Source organism: Triplophysa rosa, linkage group LG4 (genome assembly GCF_024868665.1).
Source record: "Triplophysa rosa linkage group LG4, Trosa_1v2, whole genome shotgun sequence".
In the NCBI taxonomy this organism is placed as follows: Eukaryota; Metazoa; Chordata; class Actinopteri; order Cypriniformes; family Nemacheilidae; genus Triplophysa; species Triplophysa rosa.
The window spans coordinates 13,669,216-13,689,390 of record NC_079893.1 but is presented as its reverse complement, the minus strand read 5'-3'; the positions used below and the strand labels follow the sequence as shown (position 1 = coordinate 13,689,390).

General features: G+C 36.6%; 2 protein-coding genes across 5 annotated transcripts; one reads left to right on the top strand and one right to left on the bottom strand.

Moving 5' to 3' along the window:
• Positions 1–384: 384 nt before the first annotated feature.
• Positions 385–8,627, top strand: map9 (microtubule-associated protein 9). Of its 4 annotated transcripts, none has more exons than XM_057332667.1 (13): positions 385–681; positions 821–935; positions 1,217–1,831; positions 1,917–2,119; positions 2,621–2,717; positions 2,862–2,905; positions 3,067–3,131; positions 3,329–3,455; positions 3,609–3,698; positions 3,782–3,943; positions 4,134–4,282; positions 5,715–5,850; positions 6,062–8,627. In XM_057332667.1, exons 1-13 carry the CDS (start codon positions 607–609, stop codon positions 6,179–6,181), a joined length of 1,998 nt encoding a protein of 665 aa, XP_057188650.1. In that variant the 5' UTR covers positions 385–606; the 3' UTR covers positions 6,182–8,627. The 4 variants fall into 4 exon arrangements, with proteins under 4 accessions (XP_057188650.1, XP_057188646.1, XP_057188649.1 ...); XM_057332663.1 differs by having other exon boundaries at positions 3,064–3,131; positions 6,062–8,626; XM_057332666.1 differs by having other exon boundaries at positions 1,920–2,119; positions 3,064–3,131; positions 6,062–8,409.
• A 2,896-nt stretch (positions 8,628–11,523) lies between these two features.
• npy2r (neuropeptide Y receptor Y2) lies at positions 11,524–12,663 on the bottom strand. The gene has a single exon (XM_057330917.1). The coding sequence runs from the start codon at positions 12,661–12,663 to the stop codon at positions 11,524–11,526; it is 1,140 nt and encodes a 379-aa protein (XP_057186900.1).
• Positions 12,664–20,175: the final 7,512 nt, after the last annotated feature.

Below are 20,175 nucleotides of genomic sequence, written 5' to 3'. Positions count from 1 at the left end.
TATAATATTTATATTTTCATTTTATACATTTTAATTATACAAATGCAAACATGTAAATAAAGCGTTTCTGTCATTGCTAATCTGAATATTTTAAATTACGTCTGAATATTATCAGCGTAACGTGACGTTCGCTCAAGTGGGGCTATCTGATTGGCAGACATAAAGACGTAGAAAGGCGGGGGTCCAGTCGGCGAATTAAACTTAAAATACGAGTTCGACTGCGCATACGGATCGACATATGACAGCAGGTACAGCGAGAGCTATTTAAACGCATACACAGCAATCTGTTCTCGAATCGCTCTCGCGGTACTTAAACATCACACGGCGATCAGTCTGCGCAGCATGAGCGAAGGCTTCGTCATAGTAGATTTCATAAACTCTCATCCGGCCGGTGGTTCCTTTGGTAACACAAGTAAACAAATAGCGCCGAACACATCAAATGAACCGAATAAAGTGCTGTAGCTTACACATTTGTTGTGAAATTCCGGTAGATTTTGTACTGTATGAGTGAAAACTGGATGAGTGTTTTACACGAAGCCGATTTGGTGTGGTTTTATTTGGTCCTAACAAAGCATTGCATAATAACTGTTTGGGAGATGCAGTAAGATGGACGACGATATTTTTTCTACAACACTTGCTTACACGAAAAGTCCAAAAACGTCAAGAAGAACAACGTTTCAGGTATTATTATCATATAAGAGTCATAAGCTATAAAAAGGTATAAAGCGCTTATGGAGCTGCATACCTAGCAGTGTTGTTTAGTATTGCATTCAGTAAAATAGATTACACATGTAACAGTTATGTTGTTGTTGCATTTCAGTATGAGTTGGAGGCAGCCGTGTCTGCTAGAGCCAACAGACAAAAACCGAGCTATAGGTACTCTGATGATTTTGACGACGATGACTATGGTAAAGATGATGATGACGACGACGACGGTGAGTTAAACAATGTGGTTTGGAATATCTGTGCTTAAATGTAAAAATAGAAATGTATATTTAGAAATGTAGCCTTTATCCAGTTAGTTTATTGCAACAAGGCACCTTAATCTCATTATATCACAAAGTTAACCTGCATGCAATTGAACTCTCTTATTAAAATTAGCCATGTTTTTACTACAGTAACCACAGTTTCACCACAGAAAAAAACACAAATGTTGGGTTACAATGGTAACCATAGTTTAACCATGATATTAAACCTGAAAAATTGCTCTCTGCAGACATGCTCGGCAAACTTCTTAGGATACAGAAACAGAAAAAGGACAGATTTAAAGCTGGGAAGACAAAGGGCAAGATAAACGATTTCAAACTTTCAGACGATGAAGAAAAAAACGTCAAACCCCACAAAGTATCTTTCTTAAAAACCAAAAGGAACAGCTCACCTGTCCACACTGAACAGTTAGATTCAATGAGAAGCGATAGCCATCACGGTTCTTTCCATTCCAGTCAATCCAGGAGTACCCCTCAAAGTCCATGGAGTTCTGTCACTGCAGAGAAAATTCAACAGTCGGATTCTCCTTTCTCCTCTCAGTCTGACAAGCCTCAACCAGAGAGCACTGTACAGACTGATCAGTCAGAGTCCGTAATGAAGATGAGAAATCAGACAGAGTCATCCTTGGTGAGGAAGAGTCTTTCAGAATCTCCTTTGCCACTAAATTCTGAGAATAGCCGACAGGAATCTTCAGTCCCCCTTCTATCAGAGGGCTCTCAGTGGGACAGTCCTGTCTCACTGCTGTCAGAAAAAGAACGCAACCAAAAAATGTATTTTGGTGAAGAATGTGAACTTCCCATTCCTCACCCTCGGGAGCGAAGTGTTAAACCAAAACTTCCCACAGGTGAGGACTCAAAAACAGATTTATTATTGTACAAAGCACAAAAGATTTAGATGCCAATATATAGATAAAATTCCTTTATTGGAAGCAGGTTGTCTTGCACAAGACATGTCCCCCAGGCCCATGCCCAGGCAGAAGACAGGAAAAATGTGCGACAGTGGTCAGTTAGAAGAGAACACAGAAGCGGAGACCCCGGCCTGCAGCGGTGTAGCCACCTCCTCTATGTCTATAGTGCTCTCCAACACATCGTCTTTAGACAAGATTCGAACCTCTACCAATGATAGTGTACAGGTGAGAATTTTCAAAGGTAGCACAATATTTAGTTTTATTGGTTATTATTTTTACATGATATTTGTTTTACATAATCATTTTAAATATGCTATGTATTTCTATAATCATTTATCCCCCAAACACAGAAGATGCCTACCCGACGAACCCAGTGAAACCTCAGACCTCCTTTCCTCTATTCATATTCTTGACTGCTCCCCCTGTCATGCATACGGCGTGGGAAATGTCCTATTGGGCAATTCAACTGTGCTGAAATAGTGGGATTATAACACCTAGTCCTATTAGTCAATTCTTCGTACATTATGATGCATTGTTTATATTTTTTAAAAGTTTAGAATGTTGTTTAGTTCGTATGTTGGAATTGTCAACCAATGGAGTCATACAGTAGGCCTATGTTGATTCTGTGGTTATGTGTTAGCAGTAGCTCATATCTAACAGAAACAAGTCTGTCGGTTTAAAAGACAAGTGCAGTTCAGCAGATGATTTGTCATTTTGCCATTGTAGGGTCAGTGTGAAGACTCGGTCATATCAGAAAAGTCCAAGACAAATTCCTCTTCAACACAGAAACACATGTCTGAGGCTCCGACAACGGCAGAAAGCGGTAATTGTCTAAATGTGATTAAGAATGCTTGTATATTGGTAATCTCTGACTTGTTTTGTGACCTTTTCACATTTTGTTTGTGCACAGTAGTTATATATTAATAAGTTAATAAATAATCTTTATCTTTGATTGTGGTTACACTAGAAGAGAACAGAGAAGGAACAGAGTCAACATCCTTTGAGGAAAATGTAAGTTTTAACAGTGAAAAAACTGTGAACATTTTTCTTATTATGTAATGTTTTAGAAGTCTTTTCAGTTTCGATTGCTAATGTCTCTAATTATTGCAGTACTCTGTAAATTATGATTTTAATGCAATTCAGTTAAGTCTTATTTTCTTTTTGATCAGAAGGTTTCTCAAAGCAAACTTGACCACACATTCACTGTAGGAGTGCAAACTACCAAATCAACAGACAGGTTAGTGAATTTGTTTAACCCCTCATACTCCCTTTTTTACCGCTTATATGAGTGTGCATCATTTCTGAGTGTCTCTGTATTTATAAAAACAAGGAACAAATTACTGAGTGCATTGCTGCTTAGATGACTGACCACTGAACACCTATTAAAAATGTTGTTCAGACATTATGGACATTAGGCTGTCTGTCATATTCTAGAAAGTCGAAGAGCTCATACACCGCAGAGTCTAAATACCTGGGAACACTGAAAATTCTGGATCAAAAAATGCAGGAGACCCAACAGATTCCTGATGCAGCAGATTCACTAAGAGCTGCTGTGTACCAGGTTAGACAAATCATCATTTACTACTCTGTCTTGAGGCTTGCATCTGTTTTTTTCATAGAAACATTTGTTTATTTTATGTTTCAAAAATTACTAAACATTTCCCCACAAAATGTAAATCTTGCTCAAATCATGCTTGTGTTTTGTCCTGTATAGGAATGGCTAAAAAAGAAAGAAGAAAACATCAAAATAAAAATGAGGGCAAAGAAGCAAGAAGAAAAATTGAACGAGGAGAAAAGGCAAGAGGTAATACAGGCAAGAGTAACCAAGTGATCGATTCATTATTTTTTTTTGTCATTGCATATCCTCAATCCTAATGTTCTTCCTAGGAAAAGCTTGCAAAAATAGCAGATGCTAAAGCCTCTTATGATGCCTGGAAAGAGAAAACAGTGGACGTCATCAGAAAGAAAGTCAAAGAAAAACAGGAGGCAATCAATGAACAACAAATGCAAATAGAAAAAAATCAAGAAAAAAAGGAAACCGCAATACAGGTCAGTGTTTTTCAGTGAATTATTAAAGTGGTGTTATGTTTCTTTAAAATTTTGATTACAAAAATTTTGGTTGGGATTTCTCAACACAGAAGCACACACAGACCCTACCAGTGAATACATTTTATAACTATATTTTATAACCATTTTAATCTTTCACATAAAGCTATAACAATGTGAACATTTACAAAAGCAGGTTTTTGAGAAATGGAAAAAGGATCATGACGAAATCCTTAAAGAAAGGATGAGAGAAAAGAAACAGAATGAAAAAAAAGAGAAACAACAGCAGGTCAGAGAGAAAGAAGAGAGGAAGAGTGACTGTACCTCTGCTTTCATTCAATGGTAAGAAGGACATTCATGTCTTTAATAAAATATAATTCTATTTTATTCATTTTTTAATATTTGTTTTGTTAAATAGCTCAAAGTTGGTCATGCTGAAGTCTCTCAAGCAATTGCTTCATTACAGTTTTTCTCGATTGCTTAAACACATTTCTTGAAATTATTCCTCCTTTTCTCGAAACACAAATCCCTAACTTCTCACCCAATTCCCTAACATCTTATTTTCGGGTCAAATTGAAGGTCTCCACTCAAAAATTCATTCAAACTTGCTAAAAAAACACTCACACTACAACATAGTCTTAGACTCTGGCGAGATCAATTCTAAACACCTCTTATTATAATTCAAGAATAATTTGACATCTCAGTGTTTATTACAATATATACAACACAAAAGAGTGCAGATAGAGCAAAATGCAACAATGAGCTTTAGGAAAAAAATAAAACATTACACTACTGTAAAGTAATCTTAGATGAAAGTAGATGAAGTAGACGATCTTACAAGACAAGAAAAGTTAAAAAACCAAAGAACAATATGAACTGGTCGTGCGACACAATACAGTTCATAACTGCATAAATAACATTCACATCTAGGCATTAAGCAGAAGCCTTTATCTAAAGCGACTTACAGAGAAGATAAAGGAAACAATAAAGCGATTTGTCAATAGGAGGCAATAAATACTGTAAATATGGCATCCTCTGCACCTATGGCCCAATTTCGCAAAAGTATACTATAGCAGATTTTTTTACTGTAAGCAATTGTCTCTGAGTTCTGCAAAAATACAGAACATACAGATACAGAAATACAGAAAAAAAGGGCTGCAAATACAAATTTGTAAACTTGACAATCACATGAGGATGTACATGTGCTACAGTTTACTGGGTACAGAAGAGTTAATTTTTTTCTCATATAAAGCTCTGTTACCATGCACTGTAATTATACTGCATGTGTACAGTAAGTAAAGCCCTATAGATGATTCTAGGATGCAATTTCATAGCACTATCACTTGTGCTCCTATTTATATAATTATGAGATTCTGATTGGTGTGTCATGCAGTTTTGCTACTGAATGTTTAATGATGGATAATTGTGTGCTATTTGAGTTTACATCGTGACACCTCAGTTCATTATATTATGTGTTTATGTTTTCTGAATGAGCATATGGTTAACCATTTGCAAAATGAGGACGTTTTTGTGTGGGGTTTTGCAGAAACCGCTAAAAGAATTGACATGTGAGTGAAAACAAGTGAAATGTTTTAAATGTTTTGAGAAATGTGTAATTTTTTTGAGAACTGAATGAATTGTGCCAACTGTATCAGTTTTTGTGTGTTAGCAATCGAGAAAAACTGTAAGATATTTTTGTAAAGCATCAGGTTTCAGATTAATAACTGTGCCATTGAGAGTAAAATACCATAATGTTATTTATCTTAAATATTAGGAGTGCGCAAAAGAAGAATGTAATTCAAGAGAGAGTTAGAGAAGAACACGAGAATAACAAAATAAATGAAATGGAGGAAAAATATGAAAAGGAGGAAAGAGAAAAAATGGCCTTGGAGATGTATGACAAATGGATGGTATGTTACAGTAAATATATATTTGAGTAATTTGCAGTTCGCTGCCATTCATTTTATATCAAACCATTTACAAAATATTGTGAGTAGCCTACATGCTGTAGTACATGCATTTCTGTGTATATATAGCAATAGTTTTGGTGAACACACTATAAGCGTTAAGTATTTTATGATGCTGATGGTGAATTTTGTGGTCTTGGCCATTTTATCACAGAGAAGAAAAGAGTTTCAACAAAAAAGAGAGAGAAAAGAAAAGAGGATACATGTGATTCTTCAGGATGAGCCACCTCCACCATGGAGCCCCCCGAATAAAACCATTCCGTTTGGAAAATAAGCTTAATAATGGTAATATCTCCATTTTTTATAAACTTTGAAATTATGTGAAAATATGCAATTTGCCACTATAACTACAAGACATTATCATCAAGGTGTCTTTAAAAGTGCTTTGTCAGAAATGAATTTTTATATTTGTATATTGTTTAACATGTCACTTAAAATAATTCAGTGCAGTTTATAGCATAATTTTAAAGATTTGTCTCAGGCATTTAATTTTTAAATAATGTATTATAGTTATGCATAAATTTATGAGATTTATTTAGACGTTGACAAAATATTCAGAGTTTGAACCATTTTAGTGCTTGCTCTGTTTGGTGATTTATAACAATTCTGTTTAAACTCTGTATTGCTTTTTGCAATAAAAAGTATCTTGAAATTCTTGGAACATCATTGTTCCTAGTTTATATGCAGATGCATGTAAATTAACCATATGAGTCATGCTGACTTTTTAAATTCTGCTCAAGTGATTTGTACTTAAAAATTGTACTGTACATTTTCCCCTCAATAATTTATCTAGAAGCAACCTTTTGTTTTACCAAGCCGATTCCCTAATTCTTACAATATTACCACCTAATATAAAATATGCTGAGAAAGGATAGTAGAATAACCTTTATTTATCCCTATGTGAAGGGGAATTGCAGTGTTGCAGCCCAAAATGTAACACTAAAGCCATGAAAATTTTACTGAAATATGGGAGATGAATAATAGGAACTACCTTAAACTAATTTGGTGCCTGGAGACAGAGCAGTTTTTGCTGATTAGCAAAGCGTGACCATGAGATGGCAACATTTCTAGTCATGAACATGCTAAAGCTAAAAGCCATCTGCTTGAACTAAAATCCCTAATGCAAGTCTAAAGATGTGTGTCTGAAGATAAATTGTTTAGTGTGGAGATAGAAATTCATTACTGTAGATAAAATGCTAGAAGCTTTTTGGGGGACATACAATAGAAGACATGTAAGAAGACCCTCTCATTTTCTTTTTATGTTGTTCTCTTGTACCAAATTAGTATTGACTGGTCAGCCTTTTTCTGTCAGATGATTGATCTTCCATGGGCTGGTTGCTGATCAGAATAAGGAATTTATAAACCAAATACATCTTTTTGAAGAAATACATTTGCTTAATGTTTTAGTGAGAATTAATTTCTCGATTCTTGCTACTGAATGTTTACTGATGTGTAAATGTGTGCTATTTGAGTTTTCATCTTGACACTTCAGTTCATTATTATGTGTTTGTGTTTTCTGAAGGAGAACATGGTTAAACCTTCGCAAAATGAGGCTGTTTTTGTGTTGGGTTTGTACAAGTTGGTGTATTGTTCTGAGAATGTGTTTATAGTTTTCAGAAAATGGTGAATTGTTTCATGATTTGTGTGTTAGCCATAGAGAAAAACTAATTAGTGTAAATTAAAGTAATTCAACCCTGGATTCAAAATAGTCCGATCTTTAACAGCTTTTGATGTAGGATGTGGTATACAGTGTAAAGGCTTGTACACACCGAGACGATAATCGCACGCGCTTATCGCCAGCGTTTTTCGAGACGTTTTTCAACGTTCATACCCAAGCGATTTTCACTGGTGATGAGCTTGTAAGGTCGGAGCCAAGATGTCCCGACCAGAGACTATTCTTCTCCTGAGAAACAAAGAATGGTTCTAAGCACAGTGGGGAACCTAGGCCAAAAGGGTGCCCCTTCCTGAAAGAACAACACACCGATTCCTGATGAAAAGATAATCATCTCGGGAAAAGGACAGAGAGCATCTCTCAGTACAGTGGAAACCTGAGCCAAAAGGATACCTTCCTTTGAGAAACAACGGACTCCCTCCAGTACAACAAACTCCCTACTGAGCTAACACCTACATCTCAAACAATGCATACAAGTGAATCACAGATGCAGACCTCACCCTGCACCCCAACTGTTCCTTTCCTCCCCTCTCACTCAATGCAGGACACCCAAAAGCTCTTAGAACCTACACAAGAAAAGAACACGACACATACACAAAAAACATACACATGTTTGGTATCATCCAAAAGGTCTCAGTGCAACTGGTACAATGGTCTCACTCCCATGACACCAATGTAATGACAAAGTTTTGTAAGAACTTAGCAAACTTCCCTCAGTGCTGGAACATTTCTCACACATTTGGTGACTTTCACCAATCACCTACTGTATGCAGATTAAATACAGCCCCAGGGATCACAAGACCCAATCACATTCCTAACTCTAAAGAATATTTCCATAATGCTTTGTTCTGGTTTGGTATTTAAGGGAGGTTGACAAAAATATCGGCGAATCTGTAGCCAGATCTCCCGCACAAATTCCTGTGTCGTCTCTTGCCAGGTATGCAACATTGAACTTCTCTTTGCTTTATTTCTTATGATTTTCTATTATTTGTTATTTAATTATATTGATTGCCATTGATTATTGAATTGAACCTTGAATTGGATTTTGAATTATGCTTCCCTTACCTGGCTAATAAATTGTTATGTTTGAATTCATTCTATATTGTTCGGAGTTTATAAACTTTAGTAGATCACGCTATATCCTTTGTTACCGCAAATCTACGTTCAGGTTAGTGACGGACTAGAATCCTGTATTAGGTGGAGCATTGGGCATGCCAGCTGAGATTCTAGAGCTCCGGCTAACTTGGCATTAGTTTAAGTGTAATTAGACCGTAGGGGCTATCGTTTCCGTTTAGAACAGCACATAGGTTGTCTGACCAATCTAAATAGGGCAAGTCACCAAAACCTCTGGTTATTGTAATATTATTCTAACTAAGTGTACATAGGAAACTATGGCATGATTATATAAAGCTACCGTCAGAGGAAGAAAGATTGGTCTATTTATCTCTATGGAGTGGTCATGACCTATGGTTGGAAATAATCATTACTTTAATTAAGTTGTCATAGTCTTAAGGGGACTAGATCAAATAATGTTTCAGGAAGTGCTGGTTGGAGACGGCCATCTGAGCATTACTAGTCATAGAAACCTCTGGCAGTGAACAAGACTGGCGAGTTTATGACCGTGAGATCCGCGTATAACGGCCGGCGCGAGACTCTAAGCGACATTGAGAATCGGATGGAGGAGTGTAATTTAGAATAAACCAGAGGAATCAGACATCCATCCAAATTTCACAATTATTAATGATAAAAGTTCAATGTAAACTAAATGAGAAGTCGAGATATTATTAAATTGGAGTCAGATAAAATAGAGGTAATTAAATGAAATATGCTTTCATTCAAATACTGTTTCACTAAACAAAGGAAGACAAGAACACGTGTGAAGCCTTCGCCACGCCTCTGGATACCGTCATTGGACCAGCGGGTGGTGCCTTACAAGCTGAGTGAACGTGAAAATTCACACCCTTACATAAATGCCTCTTAATGAAACACAGAAATACCCTGGTACACAAGGTGACGCTACGCAACTTTATGCTTCTGACACTTGCTTGCCACACAGAAGAATTCATCTTGCTTCCTTCGTCAATGTGTGCTCGGCAAAACCGTTTTGTGCTTGAGCGCCACCAAGTCGTGTTTTACTGTAACTTCAGCAGCTCCAGGCACGTGAAAAAAATCGCCAATCTCATTGGTCGGCCAGTTTTAACGCGGTCCGTTTAAAAAAAGACGCTTTTACGGCTGCCGTTTTGCGCGTCGGTGTGTCGCTTACATTGGCGCCCTTTGTTTAGTCACGAGGCGTTAAACGCGTTAAACGGGTCATTTGACTACAATGTTTCACACATAACGGTTTGTTTCGGAACCTGCTGCGTTTTCTCTCTTGGTTCGGTTCATATGTGAACACGGCAATCGCGCTAGGATCCGCCCCAAAACAATCGCTCCGAGACCGCCTGAACAAGGTGGTCTCGGCCCGATTGCAAATGAACTCTGGAGCGGTTCGCTAGACGTTTGCAGGGCGTTTTCACACATTTGGATCGATTGCTTTGTTCTGAAACCGGGGATTAAATCGCTACAAGATTGCCATTTATTTTAGTTTGGTTTGCATTCACAAGTGAATATTTCCAAACGGACCAAACTTTGTTAAAAAAAGTCATGTGCGCGTAAACCGTCCTTCGATTGGTCAGAGTGCATCTGTTTATTTTCCGGGATTCCGCACAAAGATGTCATCCGTCAGGATGGACAGACAGCAGCTACGCTGCATTTTTTGGCTTGTTTGGTTACTGCTGTTACGGAGTTTCTTTGCCTTCGCACTGTTCAACCGACCGATTAAATCCCATTTGTTTTAAGCGCTTGCTAAACACTATAAATTTCGGTGTTTTTGTGAGTTCTGGAGAGCTGTTCGGCAATGTGTTTCTTCTGACCAAATTTCAATCAAACACTTCACTTCTTCCCTGCTCCAAGTGAGCCCACGGTTCATTTTGGGAGTGCGACAATCAGAGCGGGACAAGGGTCGTGAGGGAACGGCGCGAGGCAGATGCGCGTTGCGTGGCACCGGTCTCGCATCTTCCACGGCGGAGCTCGGGAAGCATAAAAGGAGGAGCGACAGCAGTGAAGGACGAGAGAGAACCAGGCTTGGATTTTATGTTATATAAAAGGAACAAAACGCAATAAATAACAGAAATACAAAATAACAGAAGAAATTAGGATATGGTAAAAAACTGCCCCGCATCCTATTTATACTTTTGGAATCTGGCCCTCAAAGAAAAGTAGTTGAAGACCCCTGATGTAACGCAATGCACACTTTTTGTGTTTGGATTTGTGTTTAGAGTTTCAAGAAAAGGAGCCATAATATCAAGAAATGTGTTTAAGCAATCGAGAAAACCTATCATAAAATGAACGGATCTCTAACCGTGGTTTTAATATCACAGTTTTTGACCGGTACATTGTGGCAGCCCTACTCAATAGAGAGAATGTTACACAAACATTTAGTTCAAAAGGCATGCATTCAATGTTATAAATACAGTTTCTGCAAAAGGACATTTATTTTAACAGGAACTTTTTTTCAGTCTTAAAAATACAACTTTTACAATGCAATTCAAAACAATACAATAATTTCATTACATGATTTTTAACTAAAACAAATATTAATTTAACCTAAATAGCAATATTAAAAATAATTAAATAATTACATGACATAATCACATACAAATTTGTTAAAAATCTAATTTAAAAATAAAAATAAAAGCTAAAGAGAAATTAAAAGCTAAAATATTAATCAACTACAATAAAACTAAAAAAATAAATCTATTTTTCTCTTACCAATCTGAAAAAAAAAATGAAAATGTGATGTCACAAACCAGGCAATGCATATAGACATTTTCATCTCACTTTGTTAACACTTGTCCAATTTATGTATTCTTTTATATGGTGAAGTTTTACAAAGCAAATGGCCATTACAGTGCATTTCCCTGTGTAAATGTAACGCTGATTGTATTTTGCTCATTGCGTGCTGCACATTTTTGTCTCACTGCCTCACTGCAACAAACTCTTCTCATTCTGTTGTTTAACCTGCCACACTTAAACACAGCCACAAAGGATCGTCTATAGTTCCTGTTCATCCAGCCATAGAGAATAGGATTGGCAAAAGTGGAGCACATGGCCACAATATGGAAAGCTGTATAGAGCAATTTAAAGTCTTTCATTTCCAATACACTGCTATCAATATCCACGGCCAGCTGGAAGGCGTGAAAGGGAAGCCAACTGATGGTGAATACCACCACTACAGCTACCAGCATTTTCGTTGTTTTCTGTCGCCGTTGATGGCGGTCGCTACGGCCTCCACCAGGACTAATGTGATTTCTTAGCTTGTTCCAGATCTGAATGTAGGCAAATGAAATTATACACAATGGCAGGCCATACTGTAGTAAAAACATGGCAATGCTGTAGATGGTTCCATCCGCACTGCTTCCAGGCCACTTTTCGGCGCAACCCTGAATCGACTGCTCAGGTGTTAGGTCAAAGGTCACGTATTCACGAAAAATCGCCAGTGGGCTGGCAAGGATGGCGCTCGCAACCCATGTGACCACAATGACGACTCCACACATGTCTTTGGACATCTTGGTTTCTGTGTGATGGACAATGCTACGGTATCTGTCCAGTGCTATAACATTGAGTGTGATGGTAGAAACATGCACTGCTAAACCTTGTGCGTATGGCAGCAGGTAACACATTACCTGTCCAAATTTCCACTGTCCGTATAGTGTGTACATCAAAGTAAAAGGTAGACACAATGTGTTAACCATCAAGTCAGCCACAGCCAAGTTGACAATGAAATAATTAGTAACTGTGTGTAAATTTCTGAATTTGTAAACCACATATATGACCAAGGAGTTCCCAGTCACCCCACAGAAAATAATGGTGCTGTAAGCCAAAATCAAGATCACTTGAACACCCACTAATTTTGTACTGTCTTCCAAACCATCTAGTAAGTCGTCCTCAACATGGATAGCGGTTGGTGTACAACAGTTTGTGGACTCAAACTGGGAGCTCAGCATTTTGTCTTCAGATATGTTTATTTCAGTTCTTCTATCCATATTTATTTGTTACCTTAGGTCACTTAGTCTGAGGAAAAAGACACAACCATTCACCATAAGTTTCTGATCAAAAGTTCATATTATGTCATTTGTGCTGAGCTAAATTGACATATCAGTATACTGTCCTTCTGAAAAATCTGAAAATATCTCCATATTTTGAGATTTTTATGTTTGCAATAAATCATCATTTTTAGTCACCCTTTTTGTTTGTCACTAGGTTTTGCAAATATCTAACCAATAAAATGTATTATAAAGTGCTTGTCAGCTTTGACAACACAGCATTTAATCATTTTTAAAAGTGGTGTTTTTCCATTTCCTGAAAAACTAAACGTTTTTTAGACATCCAAGGTTTCTGAAGGACAGTGACGATTTAACATATTCGAAAAATTCAAATCAGGATCCTATTATTGTAATACATTGTGATCACTGCATTACAATGAAATTAGTTAGCACATAATAAAGTAATAACAATTTAATTATTAATCTTCAGTAAATGCATTAAATTATCTACATTTATTTAAAAACTGTATTTCAGTGGAAAATCCTTATTTCAATAGAGACGAATCGAACATTCCATACTCTTACCTTTAGATTGTTTAATTCTATTGAAGCTCGACCTTGTATCTCGCAAAAGAGAAAAGTAGACCAAATCCATACCAACATTATCTTGCACATGTTCTAAAAAACGTCTCCATGTGGTCACATCAGCACGAGTCCTTAGGCTACACAGACACAGCGTCTCCAAAGTGTCTGCTGTGGGGACAAACCCTTGCGTGAGCTTTACATGCGCAGTTCAGCAGTGCGCTCTATTCTGACATCGGTCTCCTGATCACACAACATAAGTTAAGAATGCATTTCAGATACATTAAACGTTCGGTAAGACAAATGATTGTATTAATTAAAACATTGCATAATGCTTTTTGTACACTTGATCGAATTAAAATACGGGTAAATTCAGGCCACTTATTTTTAATTTACAAAGACAAGCGTTAAAAATAATTTTGCGTAGGCTACACTCAAATCTAGAACAAGCTAAGAAATCATATTAGCACCATTTTCCAAAATACCTTTTTGGGTTTGATCGCGTCGGCAGGAGCAGCAGTCCAATAATTTGAAACATCGATTGATCCGTTTAAAAAATCGTAAAATAGTCGTTCCTGTTATGCTTTCGGTGATGATAAAGAGATCTTACAACATCTCTTATTGACCAAACAATGGGTTGAAAATAAAATTGTTGTTAAAGACAGTTAAATCAATAATTATAACACAATTGTTACACGTGCTTAGCTTTCCTCATACAGTCAGGTGTGTAGGCACAGGGTACTGCCATGGCACAGTATACGGTGGATGTCAGGGGCGTTACTAGACCTAAAGCTCTACTGGGGCACAGGCCCCTATTACTTTTTCTATCACTTTTTTTATTAAAACCCTGATGTGTGTAATGCAACACAATGCACTATACGAACTTCTCTTGCTTAAACCACTATTCATATAGAGTGCGGCAATACTGGGGAAGGTAAACATTTATGTAAACATTTATGTCCTCGTTATCTCCCTTTGTTTGTCTTTCCTATAAAATGCCCTCATGTCTCTTTGTCCTAGGCTGTTGGATTGTGCTATGTACCTTGTACTGCGTTCAGTGTACCTTGTTCGTGTCCTGATGTCATTGCCCATGTGTCTATTTTCCTGCCTTATCCATGGACTGTGAGTTTTGTGTTTTTCCCTGCCTTGTTTTCAAGACGTTTGGTCGTGTACCTTAGTTTAGTTTTCGCTGTCCTTGTTTTACGTTTTGTACCCCTCGTGGGAAGTGTTTTGTTCAAGTTTTGTTTACCAGTTCTGTTCTCGTTTTGACACCCCCTCGTGGGTATTTTGTTTGTTATTTGTTAAATAAAAGTCTTTTGTTAACCCCTTCATTGCCGCTGCCTGTAATTGGGTTCTCTCTCCACACAATCCGTGACATGCATGCACTGTATAGAAATAATGAAAGCAGAAATATATTTTTCTTCACATCTGCCTTCATTCTACATTGCACAATGATAACAATCAATAATTACATCTTTTCAAGAATGTACAATTACAATAGGCCTATTTCAAGAAACCAGTCATTTTATGGCTCCAACTAATATAAAGAGCATATTTTATCTTAAAAAAACACAATATCCAAACAAAGTTTGTTCATTTTTTAACCAACTGTACTGCATTAAACTGTCTATAATAGCACATAGTTATCTCAGCCATAGTTGCTGCCAACTTTTTTATGTAATGTCCTAAACTAGAGCTAGTAAATTAAATATTAATTTAATTTCTGAAAGTACAGAACACAAATGTTTTTCTAAGCAACAATGTAATTTTACAGACTTGACAAAGGTTTCCCTGAGACACTTTACTCTAGTGTCTGAGACCTGTCTGGCTGGGGATGCAGTTTGTTTATCAAGTCTTACCTCCCTCAAACTCATCATCTCTCCTTTCTACTTCCATTTCCCTGCTTTGCACAAACAAATGCTGATGTCTATACACACAGGGCTATTAATGATCTAGTCAAAATAAGATGATCGGTATTATTTAGAAACCTACTTTAGTTTCGTCATGTTTTCATAACATTTACTCAGTCGCGTGTGTCGTCACCCTTGCGCGCCTGCGTGCGTGTGCACTGCGTGATAGACGTTGCAAGGAAACACAGACGCGCGCGGACATGGTTTTCTGCGCGAAAGGACTTTGTGTTTTCGGACAGGTTAAAGCGCGCGACTGCGTCGCTTTTACAAGCGTGAATTAGGTTACTATGTTGCCTATATAGGTCTGTTTTTGCCGCTATTATTAATGTAAATGATTACACTGACAAATAAAATAAATTGTTCAAACTTAAAATTCATACAGGGCGTCTAGCGACGCCCCAGGTGGATGTCAGGTAGCCTAATGTAATATTTAATAAAAACGGACAAAAGTCTGTCAAACAAACGCAACTGATTCACATCATATAAATTAATTAGTGCATAAAACGTCAGTCATTGTTGGCAGACCTATTCAGTTTAAACAAAATACTTATCTTTTCAGGTTATATTGTAGGCTATGAGACTAAATATTGCTTTTTGTTAAGGGTATTCAACACATGCACTATAGTCTAAAAATGATAGTACTGCTTTAGTATTTAGTTTTGTTGGGATAAAATATTAGCCTCCATATTACATAACTTATCAATAATTACAATAATTAATGTGATTGGGACTAACTTTTGTACTGATAAATATAAAGTTTTGTTTAATGATGTAACATAAACAGAAAACCCACAGAACTTTAGTCGTTTAGTTTTAATTATGATTAAAGTTTCTGTTGTGTTTTTGGAAACCAGCATTAAAATTCTCAGTCACGTAAGACCACAAGACACTATGGTAAATTAATTTGATTCGTTTCCATGATCTAACACTCTTTGTTATAGCCTATATACACCAAAATGAAAGTGTAAATGAGCTATTTCCTCCACTGCTTGATCTAAAGTAGTCCGATCAAAATATAGTACATTTATAAGTTTCCTAAATTCATTATAGCTTTTGACCACTAGAGGTCATTGGCCCGAAACTTTGCAGATACTTTCAAACTCCGAGTAATGAAGCATTCATTCTTCATTTGTGTAGAATACTGCATTTTATGATATAATATAAATTACCAATAGCTGAAATAGCAACACAGGCTCATTGCAAATATGTACCTCTGCCTACATTTCTGCATAACCCGAAATACGTAGCTCCAGGTACAAATCGCTGCATCTTTCGGTTTCGGGTGGAATGTCCACGACTCATTTAGTAAGGCTGCGTCCTCCAGAGGCCTCATTTGAAGCCTGCTACGTCATCAAGGCTGTCTCGTTTCATAAAATCAGGTCGGACTCTCCGGAGACACCCTTCAAATGCGACCTTCTTTGACAGAAATTCGGAGGACACATGAGCTGTATCCTTCGTTGCTAGAGATAACCAACAGTTCTTTGCGTCGGCCAACGTCTGTTATTTGAATAAACGGCAACAGCTGCACATTCAATCAAATATGTGGTGTTTAAACAGTTTGGTGTTAACAGTTTACAATTTGTGTCACGTTTTTTTTAATCTTAGCAGGCATATGTAGTAAATAGGTTGTAAGTGTTTAGTGATTTTTAAACGTTTTGAAACCTTAAGGCAAAAAAATATATTTGTTTAACTCTTTTGGCATTGTTTAGGGTAGAATGTAACCAACTTTTTACCTCTTAAATCATTTTAATTAATTTGACAGGTGTGCGAGTGCAACGTGGTACTTCCTGTGGTACTTCCTGTTTCCTTTTCTGCCAGTATGTCCTACTAAGGATGTCTCGTTTAATTCTAAGTTGAGAATCCTCAGTATACCGCATCCTTAGAGGATGATAAGGTACCTCTGGGGGACACAACGACGCAGCCTTACGAAACGAGACGGCTATAAACCCTTAACTTCTGGTACACATTCGCAAACAATAGAGTGCCTGTAGATTATTTCTGATAACAAGCAAAAGAAACCGAGAAGAACCGTTACTTGGCTAAACTTGTCTCTCCAATATTTCGAATTTAGACTGCGATACAAGATCAACCGCAACCACTTGGCAAAATCAGGTCGAGCATGTCAATGTGCCATAGGGTTTCTTTAAATGCGACCAAACTAGGACCCATTCAACAAATTGTTATTTAATAAAACGAATATACAACAAAATTAACCCAATTGTTTATTTAAAGCCACAATATAGAATATTTGGACAGCTAGATGGCGCACTTTCGAAACAACAATAAAAGGCGAAGCTAAATTACGTTATGTAGGAGAGTGGAATTATGGGACATGTCGTTTTCGCCATCCAGAGGCGTATGGAGATCGCACATCATGTTCACGGACGAGGTAATGAATTAATTTTATTTTATGTCATCGTAATGAATTAGCTTGCAAGAAACGTGGAATGTAATGCTACGTTAGCCCGCAACTGATATTGGACTTTGTCAATTGATTTGGTAGCGTAATGCTACACAGTTTTACTTATTTAAAACAGTCATTCAGTCGTCGTTTAAAAAGTAAATTGTAACGAACCCACAACATTTACAAGTAACGTTATTGGCTACATATTTTTGTGCGACATATACTGTATTTCATAGGGTAACTGCATTCATAACTATTCAAATAATCTGTGCATGAGTATTTCGTGTACAATAAAAAAAAGTGCTTAACGTTACTTGTCTATTAAAACACATGCGAGAGTGGAGTCTGTGTCGAGTCCAAGTTGGTCGCGAAGCTCTCTCCATTTAGATATTAATCCTTGTTTTATTTCTTTGTTTGTCCATAAGCCTGCTTGCCTCATTTGGCCTACGTTTACACTTTTTGGGTTTGCCTTTACTCGCCAAAGAGTAATCGTGATCCATAATAACAGAACAACAGATGCTGCGTCCCAGATGCTGTAACCACTTCCGCATTTGCGTGTTGCCATAGTTCCTACAACCGGAAACTGAGGGTAGTGCGGAGCACCGGATATTAATTCACTGACATGCGACAAATACAAGGGAGACAAGGGACGGGCCATTATTTTAAATAGGAATTTCTCTCTATTTGCACATTCTTGGGAACATATGGGATAATGTAAGTACACAACTGCATGAAATATCACTGTGCAAGTGATTTTTGGATATTTCATAACAAAATTATTCCATATTGTGGCTTTAATACAATTATTATACAATAAAATAATAATTATTATTAATATTAACACAAATTAAATAAAATATACTAGCCAAACACAGACTGGAAGTTAACTGCAGTCCAGGCGCATCCGATGAAACGGTCTATATCTGGGCTAGTAATTTAGCCACTAATCAAAATAATGGATTACAGAGAAATAAACTGTGCCATTACTCCTTTAAAAATAATGACCGGGTTGTTCTATATAACGTCCTATATAAGGAAACAAAATTAATTGTTAAAAAATGTGATAGCTCTCTTAAATTTCAGTGTGAATTGTTTCTAATACTGTAGAATAGAACTGGGTTCTTCAGTCATTTACAAACTGTGTAATTAATTGATATGGATTTTCATTCCCTTCCTGAGGAAAATGTCCAGTCAGACTAATTGACACAAAAAGCAGTAGTACAACAACACTCCACAGAACACAAAGACAGAAATAACCTGCTCCCTGAAGTGATGCTTCTGATTGTAAATCTTGTGAGTCGTAGTGTTCTCAGCTGTTTAGGGTAAGAATAAAGCAGCAAAATATAAGAAGAATTGAAAGGAATGTAAGAGAAACATTGTTGTTTGTACATTTTGTCTTCAGTCCTTCTTGCAATAAAATATATTGAAACATAAAGTATATTATTTATTATTTTATATTATTTCATAGTAATGCTAAATTAGTAAATGTAAAAATAATAGTATTTGCTAAATAAACAATAAATGTTTAATTGAAGAAAAATTGTTTCTTTCTATTCACAGTGTGATTATTTTTTCAGCTTTTTAAAATGCATGAAAAAATAAATGCTAAACAATGCATTCTACAGTGCATATAGAAAATGAAATTATGAAGATGTGTCATTTTTTCCCTTTATTCTCTTCAAAGTTAGTGATAGATGTAATGCCCTCTCAGCGTATCAGATTATCTCTATCTGTCTTTGTCCTGCTCATTCTGGCATGTATGGGCAATGACATATGTCCTACAGTCTTGGAGTAATTAGCTAATATATACAATAGTCTGTTTGTTACAATGTGTCACATAATTCCAGGATATAACATATCACATTTATGCAATTTCAAAACTTGTTTTTGTTTTTGTTTGAGTTTGAATTTATTTTTGCCTGGTTAAAATCTCAGGTCACTGAAGTTCAGTGTGTCTGAACATAAGTGTTATGTCCTTAATATGAAGGTTTTTTTAATTCAGTAATAGAGTTGTTAGTAAGGTTAATGTTCTGATGATTTTGTTGTTATTTCTAGATCGACAGCAGAGGACAAACTCCACCCGGAGTGTCTTCAAGATGCCATGCAGATGTTTGAAAGATTGATGACAGTTGGGAGGGTGTGAGGGCTGTCATAGTGCCTAGATACAAAAGGACAAAGACTCCAATCATAACTGACAGGAAAGCCACTGTCCTTATGAACAGGGTCATCCTTAGAGTAAAACTGAACATAGCAATATTATATGTAGCAAGGATATCCTTTATCGTTTTATATATCTCCACTAGATGGTGATGTTGTATCAAAATTAATTTATAAATAAATCACTTTCTCAGACTTCATGCAACTCAGAATGTGGACTTTTCCACAATCAAAGGGTGTTGTGAGTATACATTAACTACAGTTTTATCTGTTATTAACATTTGTTGATGACGCTCTTGTGAAAATAGTTGAATATATTCTACCAATCTATCTATTAGTTCAGGCACTACATGATTATTACTTCAGCAAAGTGTTACCCATAACATGGGTTACAGTTTGGTTCCAAATACAAGATCTGTCTTTATAGCTCAGTAAATTTTTGTGCTGTGAAAATAATCC